Raw genomic sequence first — 13,473 nt, 5'->3', positions numbered from 1 at the left:
TTCATTTCCAAAATAAAAATATTTCATATCAGTTGTGCATCAATGGTTTGGTTATGGACAAAATCACAGGGAGCGAATTAAGTAAAATACAGCAGCAGAAAATGTGCAAGTGCCTTCATAGATTGATCTACTGTAGCTGCTCATTAATTCTCCATATCAGAAAAACAAAGAAACATGATGGAAATTATACAATATGAAAGAACACGATGTGGTCTTGACTTTTTACTATATCCACATTTCCCAGTCATACATCCGAGCCTGCGGGACTGAAGCCTTTTCACTTTAATGCTCTCATGCTCCAGCAGCCTGCACGCAAGCCCGGCCACTTTGTTCATGCTTTATAGCATCTTACTATGCCTGGGGGAGCTAGAAACACTCCCTTTATTTTCTTCGCTGGATTATTACAGTCTAAAGCATACAGCTCCAACTGTTGAGTGACTTGAGTGAAAACTACACACATGGGGCGAATATCAAAACACTCATTAGAGGTGCAATATGTAAAGTGAGTCACTCAATGCAAATACGGACCTAATAATAATACAACATACATATAAAGCCAGAATTGCTGTTTTGGGGGATGGTGCTAAAGTGAAACAAACTGATGAAGGTCTGACGGACCAAAACGTCAGCCTTTGAAATAAAAAGTTTAGTGAAACCGAAATTGTTGAGCATTGTCTTAAAAGTGTTTCCTCTTTCCAAATTTCCAAGGTGTGCAGGCGACCCTAAAGTAAAAGTCAAAGAAATGAAAGCAAACCTTCTCGAGTCTCCCCGTGGTGTAGATCTCCAGGTCAAAGTACTGCGGTAACTGCAGCAGGTTGGTCACCTTCTCAGCATCCACGGAGTACTATAACAAAATAGACAGACATACATATTAGATCACAGTGTAGAGCAGTTGGTTCTCAACCCAGGGGTGATGGTGAAAAAAAAATCCTGAGCCTGAACTTTTCTCCCTGCTCTAACGACGACGACAAGATACTGCATAGTGACGTAACGTAGGCCTATTTTGACACATTATTCAAGCATTTAATAGCCTGTGTATGACCATTATTCAAGCCTGATGGTAGAAGAAAACCCTTAACCTGTAACACTTTCTGATATAAGAATAACCTAATGGCTAATTGTTATCAATGTTTTTATTTTTGCAAACTCTGTCAAGCCTGAAATCAGGCATGGAGCCTGAATACTATCACCCCTGTCAACCTTTTATGAATTAACTCCCCTGGACCTCATCATAAGCCTGCCAACGCCCCCTTAGCATTAAAACATGGACTAATTTGAATAAGCTGTGATTGAATAAGAATGGTTGCAGTTAGCCAAACTGTGGATGTCTACTACTAATAGGTGCATTCATTTTGCAAAGAGAGATAGCAACTACATGCTCACCTTGGCCAGCAGAGGGGGCAGGGCCACAGCAAAGAGCTCGGTCATTCTCGACTTGTCGTCCAGCTGGGTTTTTTTCTCTTTCGCCGTCAGCACCTGAAGGAGGTGAAAATACACAGACACGCAAAGGAAAACACACACACACACACACACACACACACACACACACACACACACACAATCAACCAATAAGCAAGTAAGCTCGGTGCACACCCACTACTGAAAACAAATTAGCGTGAAGATGTGAACTGTCGTCACTAACACACACATACACAGCTAATAAGCACACAGACAAATACCCTACTCCATAGTGTGTGTGTGTGTGTGTGTGTGTGTGTGTGTGTGTGTGTGTGTGTGTGTGTGTGTGTGTGTGTGTGTGTGTGTGTGTGTGTGTGTGTGAGAGTGTGAGAGTGTGAGAGTGTGAGAGTGTGAGAGTGTGAGAGGGAGAGAGAGATAGAGAGAAAGAGAGAGTGAGTATGAGAGTGTGTGTGAGAGAGACAGTGTGCGTATGTGTGTGTGTGTGTGTACCCACCCTCTTCCCTGAACCGCGTCCAACAGGCGGATGGCACTCGGCGGCCTGCCGGATGGTGCACAGCAGGATCTCGATCAGGGCCGTTTCCTGACGATCAGTCAGAGCTGGACAACACACACACACACACACGCACACACGCACGGGGGAGGGGGCAAGCGATTAAGCTACTACTACTGATTTTTTCCAAAACCGCACACACAAATTTGTCATCACATAAATAGGAGATAATTCAGCATAATTCAGTGATGTGGTAAGTCACCACTGACAACAGCAGCCAATTTGCAGTCATACTAAATGCAATTGAAATGAAAGGTCCTTGATTGAACATGGAAAAAAACTGTCTACTGTGATTTTTGACATTTTTCCACCAGCCAGATACACATGTATAGAAAAGCACACAGACACACTAAAAAAAGAAAGCGCAATTACAGTACAGGTGGCTCCCAGAGATTGATGGACGCAAATGAATGAATGAATGAATAATAATGGTGTACATAATAATAATAATAAAGATAACTGGTATCATCATAATAAAAATCATGATAATGCTGAATGATAATAAATATGTTTTGTAAAGCGCTTTTCACGGTGCTCACAAACACCAATGAATGAATGAATGAATGAATGAATGAATGGATGAATGAATGAATGAATGAATGAATGAATGAATGAATGAATGAATGAATGAATGAATGAATGCTCAACCATACCTTCCTCCCCTGGCAGTGGCTCGTCCAGCAGCAGGCTGATCATGCACTCCCAGTCCTTCAGCAGGTCGGCCGCGCACTCCCACATGCTGTCCACCAGGTAGGCCGCATGCTCGTGCAGCTGCCACCACACAAACAAAGGTCAAAAGGTCAATGACTAACTAATCCACACTCACCAAGAAACATGGCTCACACACTGGCGGACAAGAGCTAGATAAAATGTGTCACTTCTTTCATGACTGAGACAGAGCCGGTCTTCCTGTTTTTCTTTGTGCAGAGTCTGTTATGATTGTCTCTCTCTCTCTCTCTCTCTCTCTCTGATTGCTTGATGTTAAGTGACAGAGATAGAGAGAAAGGAAGAATGTAAATGAGAGACAGGCAACAGACATAGAAGAGAGAGAGAGAGAGAGAGAGAGAGAGAGAGAGAGAGAGAGAGAGAGAGAGAGAGAGAGAGAGAGAGAGAGATAGAGAGAGAGAGAGAGAGAGAGAGAGAGAGAGAGAGAGAGAGAGACTGCTGTATTTGAATTGAGTATTGTGATGAAGGCATTCCGAGTATGCATGTTGGTCAGTTGAGACAGACGAGAGAGAGACAGAGAGAACTTGAGTTTCATTGAGCACTGTGAAGAAAGGCAAGTATGTGTGTTCGTTTCCTCACCTCGCTCTCCAGGAAGAAGAAGACGGTGGTCTTGAGCAGGGTGGCGTTGATGCTCGCCCGACCTCGCCTCTTGGGCATGCTGTCCTCCTCAGCATCACGATGACTGAAGAGCCTGCAGAGTGACACAACACACACGACTATCAGCACAACACCCTGGCCACTAATTACAGGCAACCTAATATGGGGAAAGGAGGTCTTGGGACTATCAACACGTGTTAAGTTCCTGCACCCGTGCGATCAATAAAACAATTGTGCCGTTTTAGCAAATAATGGATACAGACAGACTATACAGGCAGTCAATCAATACAATACAAACTGACAACAGACAATGCAGATGGTGATTATGTAAATGTAATTACATCTGACAGTGAAAGCTGTCCAAGATGAAGAAACCTTCTTGGAATAATAATTACATTTTTTTCTAATTACGTTTAATTCTTTCACCAGTGGGATCATGGTGGCAGATAATAAATAAGTGCCATTTTCAAGAGTCGTCTTCCTCAAGCGCTATATTAGCAAAATATGGATGGGCTGGGTGGTAAGTAACTGCCTCCAATCACCACCACCATACTTCATTTTCTTGGTACTGTGCCTCGTGTACCAGCAGGGGAGCCCCACACAAATCCCCCCTTCCCTGGCTACTCTCCCACACAACTACTGCTGCCAAAAGCAACCCGCTCCACCTGTCATCTCTCTCTCTCTCTCTCTGCCCTATTGCCTGCCTCTCCCTCTCTCTCTCGCTCTCTCTCACTCTCTCTCCTCCTATTGCTTCTCTGCCTATCTGTCCACTCTTCTAGTAACATCTCACTCGCTCCTCTGGACCTTTTCTCATGGGCGAAGAGAGGGGATACTTTATGTTGAGCCAAAAATGTTTAGTTGTATACTTGAAACAAGCTCCATGAAAAAGTCCAGTGATAATGAAACTCTTCAGATAACATGACCTGGATGAATGAGTATCACCAGACTCCTTACACCAACACACAAAAAGCGACTAGAGTGACAACAGAAGTAATTGACTTTGTATGAAGGAGCTGGCGTGAGAAGAGAGACAAAAGCAATTTGGGCAACTTGACTCTAGCGACAGTTTGTAGTTGAACTTCTGTGAATATTATGTTAATGAGCTATGATGCGGTTCTGTGACAGCTGCCGAAGCCAAATGGAGTGTTGGAACGTTTTCATTCTACTTTTAACGGTCGTGCTCTGTTGCTTCTATCATGTTGCTCTTGTTTTGAAGACAGTCCAGCGATTCTTTGAAGCTTTGGTCTCTTCTGGTGTGTTTGAGCGATTAGATTTGTAAAAAATCAGATTCAGTCTTTGAAGATAATTGCGAGAATACTTAAGCATGGCGAGACAGAAGGAATAAAGGGTGTGTGTGTGTGTGTGTGTGTGTGTGTGGGCTCCTACTTTTTGTACAGGAATTCCCCGGCTGCTATGGCAACCGGCCGGTGGGCCGAGTAGACCAGGTGATAGACGCTCTCGCAGTCCTCAGGGGTCAGGACCTCATCGCTGCTGCTGTTATCCCAAACGCAAACAAACACAAACACAAACACACACACAAGCTCAAAGTTTAATTCAGAGAGACATTAGGAGATGAACATGTCTGACCTTGCATACATTTTGTAAACTTATTACATTAGCTACATTACATTGCATTTAACAGAATTTTATCCAAAACAGCTTCAAAACAAAGGCATAAATCAACAACAAACAATGTATTAAAGAAATATAATAATTACGTACTGTAGGACAAGGGTGAGCAGTTTTATTGCTTGCACGGCCACATCGTATTCCTTGTCTAGGGTCATGGATACAATCCGGTCCTGTGGGGGGAGACATTGCACCAAGTTACACTGGATGTTTCTATTTATTTTTATTTTTTCAAGTTAAAGGTGCAGTACATCAGTGATTCTTAACTTGGGGTGTGGGCACCCCCTGGGAGTGCACCAGAGATTTCAGGGGTGCGCGGATTTTTATTTGTGTTGAGGTTATGACCAAAAATTCTACTAGCCAACATTATAAATAGGCCAAATCAAAACCAAATTAAAACATTTTTTGGTCCCCATGTAAAGCCATTAAGGTATTCACAAATGTCTCAGGCAAGAATCGTTGTAATTAATCACCTAAGTCATATTTAGTATATACACATGTAGTGTTTGTTTGGGTTGGGGGTGCCCAGCTTGTCTTGGGCACAGGCAAGGGGGTGCGTTAAGAAAAAAGGTTAAGAACCACTGCAGTAGAGGATCCTGCATGGTTACAGGGGGATTCAATTTAGATTCACACATCCTACTACGCATCAGCACATTGCACACCACAAACTAACTTTAAAGTTCGGGGTTTTTTTTGTTTTTTTTTTCCAAATTAATCATCATCTTAATCAGAATTAAACATTATTTATATTACGTATAATATTTGTTATAACCATTATTGTAGTGCATTATTACTGTGGTTTGTGGAAAATGGATAGCTGCAATGTCGTATGGTGCCTATGCTTTTTAGGCTACAACAGGCAGGCTCACCTTCAGTGGCTGCGAAGCTTATCATTTGCAGTCCTAATAATTAATTACATATAAAAGACTTAATTATTAATACCAATTAATATGATTAATGTGACTTGATGGTAACTAGACAGATATTGTGTTGGTTATGGCCAGTGATGAGGTCATTATGAGCTGTGTTTGTGTGCCTACAGTGTAGTGTGGTCACTTTGTGGCGCCCGAGGCTCTCGAGTTAGTTTGATAGAGAGCAAGACTGAGAGTGAGAGAGAGTGAGAAAGAGACTAAATGAGAGTGCAAGACACAGAGAAAGCGAGAAAGAGAGTGAGAGAGACAGACAGCGAGAGAGAAAGAGAGAGACAGACAGCGAGAGCGAGAGAGCGAGAGAGCGAGAGAGCGAGAGAGCGAGAGAGAGACAGCGAGACAGACAGCGAGAGAGAAAGAGAGAGACAGACAGCGAGAGAGAGAGAGCGAGAGAGCGAGAGAGCGAGAGAGAGCGAGAGAGCGCGAGCTAGAGATCTCACCTTGAAGCGGCTGGTGAAGAGCTCCAGCTTGTTGTTGAGCTCTCGGTTGTAGTAGAGGCCCTGCAGGGCGGTGAGGCACTTCAGTCGCACCTCTCCTTGCTGTGGAGGGACAGAGTACACACACACACAGTCAGCACACCTATTCATGCAGAACTAAAAAGCTTATTCCTATTGTAAGAAGGCATCCAGCTTGGAAACAAAATAGCTTTTATGTTGCAAAATAAATCAGATCAGTCCACTGTTTCAAACATCCATCATGAAGTTCTAGGTCGTGATTGAGATTCTTATAATGGTGTTACTGTGCACACTTTTGTACAATTTCATCTTTTCTGCAGACACGCAATGCATAAACTCGACAGAGAGACAGACAGGCAGGCAGACAGGCAGAAGTGCTCACCTTGTCGTGCATGGTCCATCCCACATACTTCAGATAGCTGTCGTTGAGGAAGGCGTCACTGTACATTTTCATCCACACGCCGATCTCCTCGATGCAGATGGCACGGATCTCAGCAATCGCATCTCTGCACACAGTAGGAAAAACTATTTAGTTATACCTTCATCCATCACAGGCCATTTTGTCACAAACATGTACTTTAGTTTTGCACCCAAAAGTATTTGACAAGATGACAAATCAGAGTTAAAAAAAAAAACACATAAACTGGGAAAAAAAAAAAACTTTGAACTGGAACTCTACATGGACCAGGAAAGCCAGTTTAACATTCCACTAACAACAGCGCGTTTCAACACAAACAAGAAACACCACACCAAAACCATTCCCAAGTTAACAGATTAACCTTTAACTTCATGAGTTGCGTACCTGTATCGGTGGATGAAGACACCCTTGAAGATTGCATTCATCATGTTTTCAATTTCATCTTGGTTTTCTTGAAGCTGTGCAGAAAAAAAATCGTCAGTATTAATACTTGAATATAACCCAGAAGCAAATAAGCATTTAATGGCTTCCCACCGATGTGGCTGTTTTGCATTCTCAATACACATTTTACACCACTTGGACATTTTGTTCTACTTGGCTTTTATACTTATATTCTTACCTCCCGTTATACCCTTTACATAAATTACTAGCCTCCAAACAACATCTTTTTAAACTATTGTACTACTGAAGTAGTGACACTAATCACATTACTCACCCCCCTCCAGCCCGCCACCCACATATCACAGCACAGTTGTAAAGCATGACAAATGCTGACGATTTATATCACAGGTAGGCTAGCAGCGGGCTGCAGACTCACCACACACACACACTCTCTCTCTGTATACAGACACAGACACACACTTCACACTCTTTCCTAGACGTGCCACTTGACTCTCTTCACACACACTCAAGCAGATGGTGTCCCAGTAGGCCAATCATTACATAACCCCCTAATACACACACACACACACACACACACACACACACACACACACACACACACACACACACACACACACACACACAATACCCCCTCCATACAGACACGCATGCATCCATGCGCCCACACACAAATCTCCCACACACACACACACCAGTTAATTAGAGAGACCAGCTCCAGTACTCTGCACCACACCATCCCTTCCCCAACCAGCCCGCCACCGTGCATAACATTGTGGCTTAATGTGGCCGACACCACCTTGCAGTGCACTTTCTTCACTGTGTGATTGTGTGACTGATCTTTGGCCCTTCATTCTGGGATGCATGAAGCAAACAAGCAGTTTGCTTCAACTCTCATTGTTTTAATTATGTTGTTATTATTTGCTATGTACAAAGACATGGTGGACTGGTCAAGCCATTTTCTAAGAATTTCCCCTGCTTCTGTTTTTCTAGAGAAAGTGGAATGACAATGGGCTGATGAGTCATGGGCTGCAGATGCACAGCCACTAGCGATCTAGCTAGCGAGCTCACAGCACACCAGTCACCAGGAGGAGGGATAGCAGTGAACCAGCACCAGTCACCAGTGGTAACCAACTGGTAACCCAAGAGGTAACCGCTGGTAACCAACTAAGCCAGTGCTCTCGTGGCTCTCATGCAGCAAGAGACAGACTTGGTTGCAACTCATGTCTCAGCACTGACCACTGATCAGATCATCTGGAATCCCAGTACTGACAACAGTATTTAGCCACCGTTTGTAAGTCAGCCTGCAGTGAACATGTGAGACAGAAAGAGAATGCCAACCCAACTGCAGGCAACCAACAAGACCTAAGGACTTGTTGTTTGGCATGTAAACCTATTGGGGGCAGCAAAGAACTTGCATGGACCAACAACCAATGGACATACTAAGAAACGCTTGGAAGTTCAGAGTGACAATCCCGTCATGAGGCTGAGGACCTTCGACCACCAAGCCAAACAAGGAGCTGACAATGGATATCCAACAAAGGTTACTGGCAATGGAGATTAGCTTTTTAAAAGACCTACTGTACTAATAACATCAAAATAAAGGAGGGTCCAGAGACAACTCTGCCAGTGATGGTACAAGAAGGAGATACCCTGAACTCCGCCCACACAATGTAAATGGATGTGCTCAAGTTTGGGTCTCCTAAGGGGGCGTTGTCCCCCCTTCTTCTTCTCTTACTGTTGCGTTTGGTGGCAGCTGACAAGGGTTGCGTATTACCGCCATCCAAAGGGCTGAGGTGGGATTCGTAGTCTGTGAAGAGGCGTGGCGGAGACGGATGGGATGGGACGCGTCGCTCATGGTAACTGTCTGCCCTATAGTAATCCCAGTTGACATTCACGTTGTTTTCATTGTACATTTATTGTAATATCCTGTCATATATATATATATAGGCCTAGTATTTATTTATTTGTGCATGGAAGTCCTTGTATTGTGCACAACCCTTCCAGGTGCAAGGCAGAAAAACTTGATCAATAAGAAAAGTTCATTAAACATCGCACACTGGATACTTCTTTTGTATTTTTTCCCCTGAGCGAGCAACGCGTTTCGCACAGTGTGTCTTCAGATTAGCTCTTATCCCAGTGCGTCTTCGGGAACCTGAAGACGCACCGGGCGAAACGCGTGCTTTGAAGAGGGGGGGAGAACAGTAGGGCCTAGGCCTACACAGTGTGCGGTGTTTAATGCACTTTTCGTATTTTGGTTTATGCAACTCCAGGTAGATATCAGTTGCTTGCAGTAGGCCTAACTGTTGCAGTTGTCAGTGAAGCCACATTAGTTGTCCCCTTTTGGCTAGGCAGTGAGGAAATAGGCCTATTCGCGGGAAGTCTGTAACACTTCACATGGGACACCATATGTGTATGAAATAGCCTACTAAAGAGATGTCAAGGCTATAACCTAGGCCTACAATTTGAAACGGTGATGACATTTAAAACCGAGTCAAACGGCCATAGACAGCATTGTAATGAAGGGTGTCGTAACGGCAGCTGGAAAGAGATTAATAAACAGTAACGGAAATACCGTGACCTGAAAAGTGCGCGGAATTGGGAGCCTTTTGTCGGTGAATTGCGCTGAAGCTAGCCTACATTGTGAACATGCTGGACGTTATCGCCAAATTACGATAGAAAGAGCAACCAATGTTATGTAATATTACTCATTGCCTCATCTACACAGTTGCTGCTACCCAAAAATATACGATGGCATATTAATGTGAAACACTGTGTTCCGTCTTTGGATGATGTGCAATGAATAAGACACACAACACAAACCTATTTCACCCCTTTGTTTTATTTCAAGGTGGAAGTGTCGAGGAGGACACACGTCAATTTGCATTTTGACATCCGAAATCTGAACTGTCATCCAAGGATTCAATCCCACAAATGCACTCTAGAGGCGTAATTCACTCTCAAACTCGGATGGTCTCCTAAAGGGGCGTTCACCTGACGTCAACGGGATACCGGAAAACAACGAGCCTGACTTATCTCCTTCTTGTACCATCACTGACTCTGCTATTAAGTGCTTTGCTTTATTCGAGCAATACGCACCGTTTGATGATCAAGATGCCCTTTTTCCTCTCTAAGAGCACCTGCATTGCTCAATTGTTTTGAGACCCAAGGCAGTGCTCCCCCATCTCTCTATTGAAAAATTCTGACCTTTGTTCTAATTACATGTTGCTTTAAGTCCTGCTTAATTATAATAAAGAGCCGTGGCAGTGTCCCTCACCTCCTTGCGCTTCTGCAGCAGCAGCTCCAGGCGTTCATTGGCGCGTTTGCCGATCATCTTGTTGCGCTCCGCCTCGTACTGCCGCTGGGTGTTGTCCATGTTGATGCTCAGGTTCAACGCCACGTTCACCAGCGCCGTCATCAGCTTCATGGCTGTGGAGCAAACAAAGATGAGAGAGAGAATAGATTTAGTGCATGTCCCGGGAAAAGGTGCAGGACAAAAGACAACACAACCATACAAACTGCCTTTTTTTCAACATTAGCAATAACAATTGAGGGGAGGGAAAAAATGTGAACATTTGAAAACAAGTTCCACAGCTCCCTTTAATTTACAGTAAACCCTCTGCTTGCTTTATACAGGAAAACAACCACTGGCTACAACGGCGAACTAACTGACCACTGTGTCCAGTACTGTAGTGATGGAAGACTGACCTGCGAGTGTGCTGGTGTGCCTGAAGGCTCGGACCTGGGAGTCGGAGAGGCCGGTGAGGAGCGAGATGACCGTATCCATCATGTACTCGTCATAGATGATGCTGTACTGGCACTGTCGCACCAGCACCCCGATGAACTCACAGAAGCTGGCCTTGAACTTCTTCCACTGCGGCCCCGAGATAGTGAGGGGGTAGTCGCCACTGTCCTGTAGGGGGAGCACAGAGACAGAGAGAAAGAGCGAAAGAGAGAGTAGGTGTGTGTGTGTGAGTAGGGCTGAGTCTGACAAGCCATGCTGACAGAAAATGTTCTTCAGTTGTCTGGCAGGTTGAACACAGAATTAAGAAATATAAAGGCTTGCACCACTACAAAAGGCTTGCCATCTAGGGCAGCAATTTCAAGTAATTTCATACCTTATACCTAGTTGATGGAGCCACTCAAACAAATTTAGTAAGATTTTGGGGGGGAAAACTAATTAGAATTGCTTTAACAATTCAGTGTGTGTGATATAGAACACTACTGTTGTCATTGGCGACAGCTGCCTACCTCATCGAACTCCTCAGTCATCTTGCGGATGATCTCGGAGTTCTGCATGTGCCGGAACATGTCGCTGCTCACCACACCTGTACAAGGCAGCAAACAGAATCATTACACACAAAATCATAAACCAACACCAGGTGAGAATATTAAAAATGTCTCTCTCAGTCTCTCTCATGCCATGATAAAAGTACAGCACAATATGCTCATAAATATTAAAATGTCAAATAAAAAATGGTAATGGCGACAATACCGCTTGATACAGTTGGAGCTAATATCATGTCATATGTGTGATATCGCAGACGCTGAAATGACTAATTAAATTAAAATGGAGAGACAGAATGGCACAGAAACCCACTACGATGTCACCATGTGAGCATCATAGTGTGATTTGCTTGTCACTGTCTCAAAGTATGACTGGGGCTTTATATAAAAAAGGAAACAACACAGCCGGAAATAAAACAGCCTTCGCACCTTTGCATCCTGAGCACTGGATGAAAAAGTTGATCAGGTCGAGGAGCGCAATGTCCCGGTCATGCTTATAGGACTCGATCCAGTCATCCACCACAGACTGCAGAGGGGGAGGGAGAGAGAGAGAGAGAGAGAGAGAGAGAGAGAGAGAGAGAGAGAGAGAGAGAGAGAGAGAAGAGTAATGTTTAGGGAGGTGGATTACAGGTGGCAAATCTAGTCCCTGGTCTTCCCAGGAAATAGAATGTGACAGTCTAGTTGCAAAGCAAGCTTGGTAAAATACCCTTTGTCCAGATACGCTTCATTGTGCATCCTTACTGACTGAAACTGCAGCCATTTTACAAACAAAAGCACTGGAGTATAATGTTTGCAAATTATTCATTTCATTCATTAGTCTAAAAATAGGCACTAAAACGTTTATAGGCACAGCATTTACTGAGTTCCCCAAAAATATTTCAACAATTCAGTGAACAGATATTGTATGCAATATTGGCAAAGGCAACAGCAAAGTCAGCCAGAAAATATACAACGTAACACTAGTTTCATACATGCGTCATCAGGTTAGAAAAATCTTAAATTCCTAATTCATCAGAAAAAGACACTGCTTTTGCACAGGGGCCACCTACAGTTGCAAACGACAGCCCTGAAGCTGGAAAATGTTAAGAATAATTAAAAAATGGGAATTAATAAGGAAATGAAATGCATGTGCCCGCAGTACTGACCTGCATGGCGCTCTTGCCCATCTTGACCACCTCGAACAGCATCATCTGCTCCATGCCGTTCTCCTGGTGGTGGCCGTTCATGCGGCCCGGAGCTCCATTGCCCCCGGCACCGAAGGCGCCTTTGCCCTTCTCCCCAGGGGCCTTCTTGGCCTTCTTGGCCTGGGGGGACAGACCAGAGGAGACGAGGACTGAGTACTGTGCATGCAAAGTATGGGTGGTGGTGGTAGACATGCCATACAGTGGAGAATTGTAAAATTGTAGTGTAGTTTTAGCTACACAGTGATGTTGACAACATACAGTAAAAATGATACATATACACTATGACTTCCTAAAAAAATGCATGACATATTCAGCTATTTTGTTGAGTGAAGTCCCATCACATCTACAATTGTAATAAACAGACACACCATTGTATAATATCAGCAAAATATTTGGAATGAAAAAATTGACACTGTATATATTACTCATTTTGCTTAGGTCAGCGGGCAAGAAAAACAAAGAGAAGCAAAGTAGAACAGAGGGTGGGTAACTGGCCAGTTGTGACAAATTCTCAAGTCCACCCACACAAGCTACATTCTCAGGGTATCAGCGTGGGGTGGCCCAACAGCAAAAAGAAAACTTTTTGTCAGCGTTATTTTAAATAAACAAATAAATAAATAAAATTACCCAACCTCGCAACATTGTGAATCTCCACATAATAATTCCACAGTCCTGAACACTCTCTACAGCATCCAAGGGTAATAACATTCACAAGAGCAACCCTGACTGCATCCTTCAAAAGGTCAAAGTACCACAGGAGTTCATCCGTTCCTACCTTCCCTTTGCCTTGAATCGCAATCCTGCCATCGGGATCATCGAAGTCGGTGTCCGAGGAGAAGCGCGTATCCGTGTCCCTGCAGGCCAGACAGAGGCATTACAG

The 13,473-nt window shown here is 43.9% G+C and overlaps 1 protein-coding gene across 3 annotated transcripts in view; it reads right to left on the bottom strand.

Annotated features, from left to right (window-relative positions):
* Positions 1–13,473, bottom strand: part of stag2b (STAG2 cohesin complex component b) — a 44,849-nt gene that overhangs the window by 25,919 nt on the left and 5,457 nt on the right. For all 3 annotated transcript variants that reach the window (XM_063189837.1, XM_063189835.1, XM_063189836.1), the window contains exons 3-18: positions 13,369–13,447; positions 12,555–12,713; positions 11,839–11,935; positions 11,374–11,450; positions 10,831–11,035; positions 10,400–10,551; positions 7,108–7,181; positions 6,688–6,811; positions 6,291–6,389; positions 5,015–5,094; positions 4,679–4,786; positions 3,275–3,386; positions 2,623–2,740; positions 1,913–2,016; positions 1,384–1,476; positions 755–844 (exon numbers count right to left, since the gene is read on the bottom strand). In XM_063189837.1, the coding sequence (XP_063045907.1) occupies positions 755–844; positions 1,384–1,476; positions 1,913–2,016; positions 2,623–2,740; positions 3,275–3,386; positions 4,679–4,786; positions 5,015–5,094; positions 6,291–6,389; positions 6,688–6,811; positions 7,108–7,181; positions 10,400–10,551; positions 10,831–11,035; positions 11,374–11,450; positions 11,839–11,935; positions 12,555–12,713; positions 13,369–13,447 (1,771 nt within the window). The remainder of the gene's footprint in view (positions 1–754; positions 845–1,383; positions 1,477–1,912; positions 2,017–2,622; positions 2,741–3,274; positions 3,387–4,678; positions 4,787–5,014; positions 5,095–6,290; positions 6,390–6,687; positions 6,812–7,107; positions 7,182–10,399; positions 10,552–10,830; positions 11,036–11,373; positions 11,451–11,838; positions 11,936–12,554; positions 12,714–13,368; positions 13,448–13,473) is intronic.

Source organism: Engraulis encrasicolus, chromosome 23 (assembly GCF_034702125.1).
Source record: "Engraulis encrasicolus isolate BLACKSEA-1 chromosome 23, IST_EnEncr_1.0, whole genome shotgun sequence".
In the NCBI taxonomy this organism is placed as follows: Eukaryota; Metazoa; Chordata; class Actinopteri; order Clupeiformes; family Engraulidae; genus Engraulis; species Engraulis encrasicolus.
This window is presented reverse-complemented; position numbering and strand designations above follow the sequence as displayed.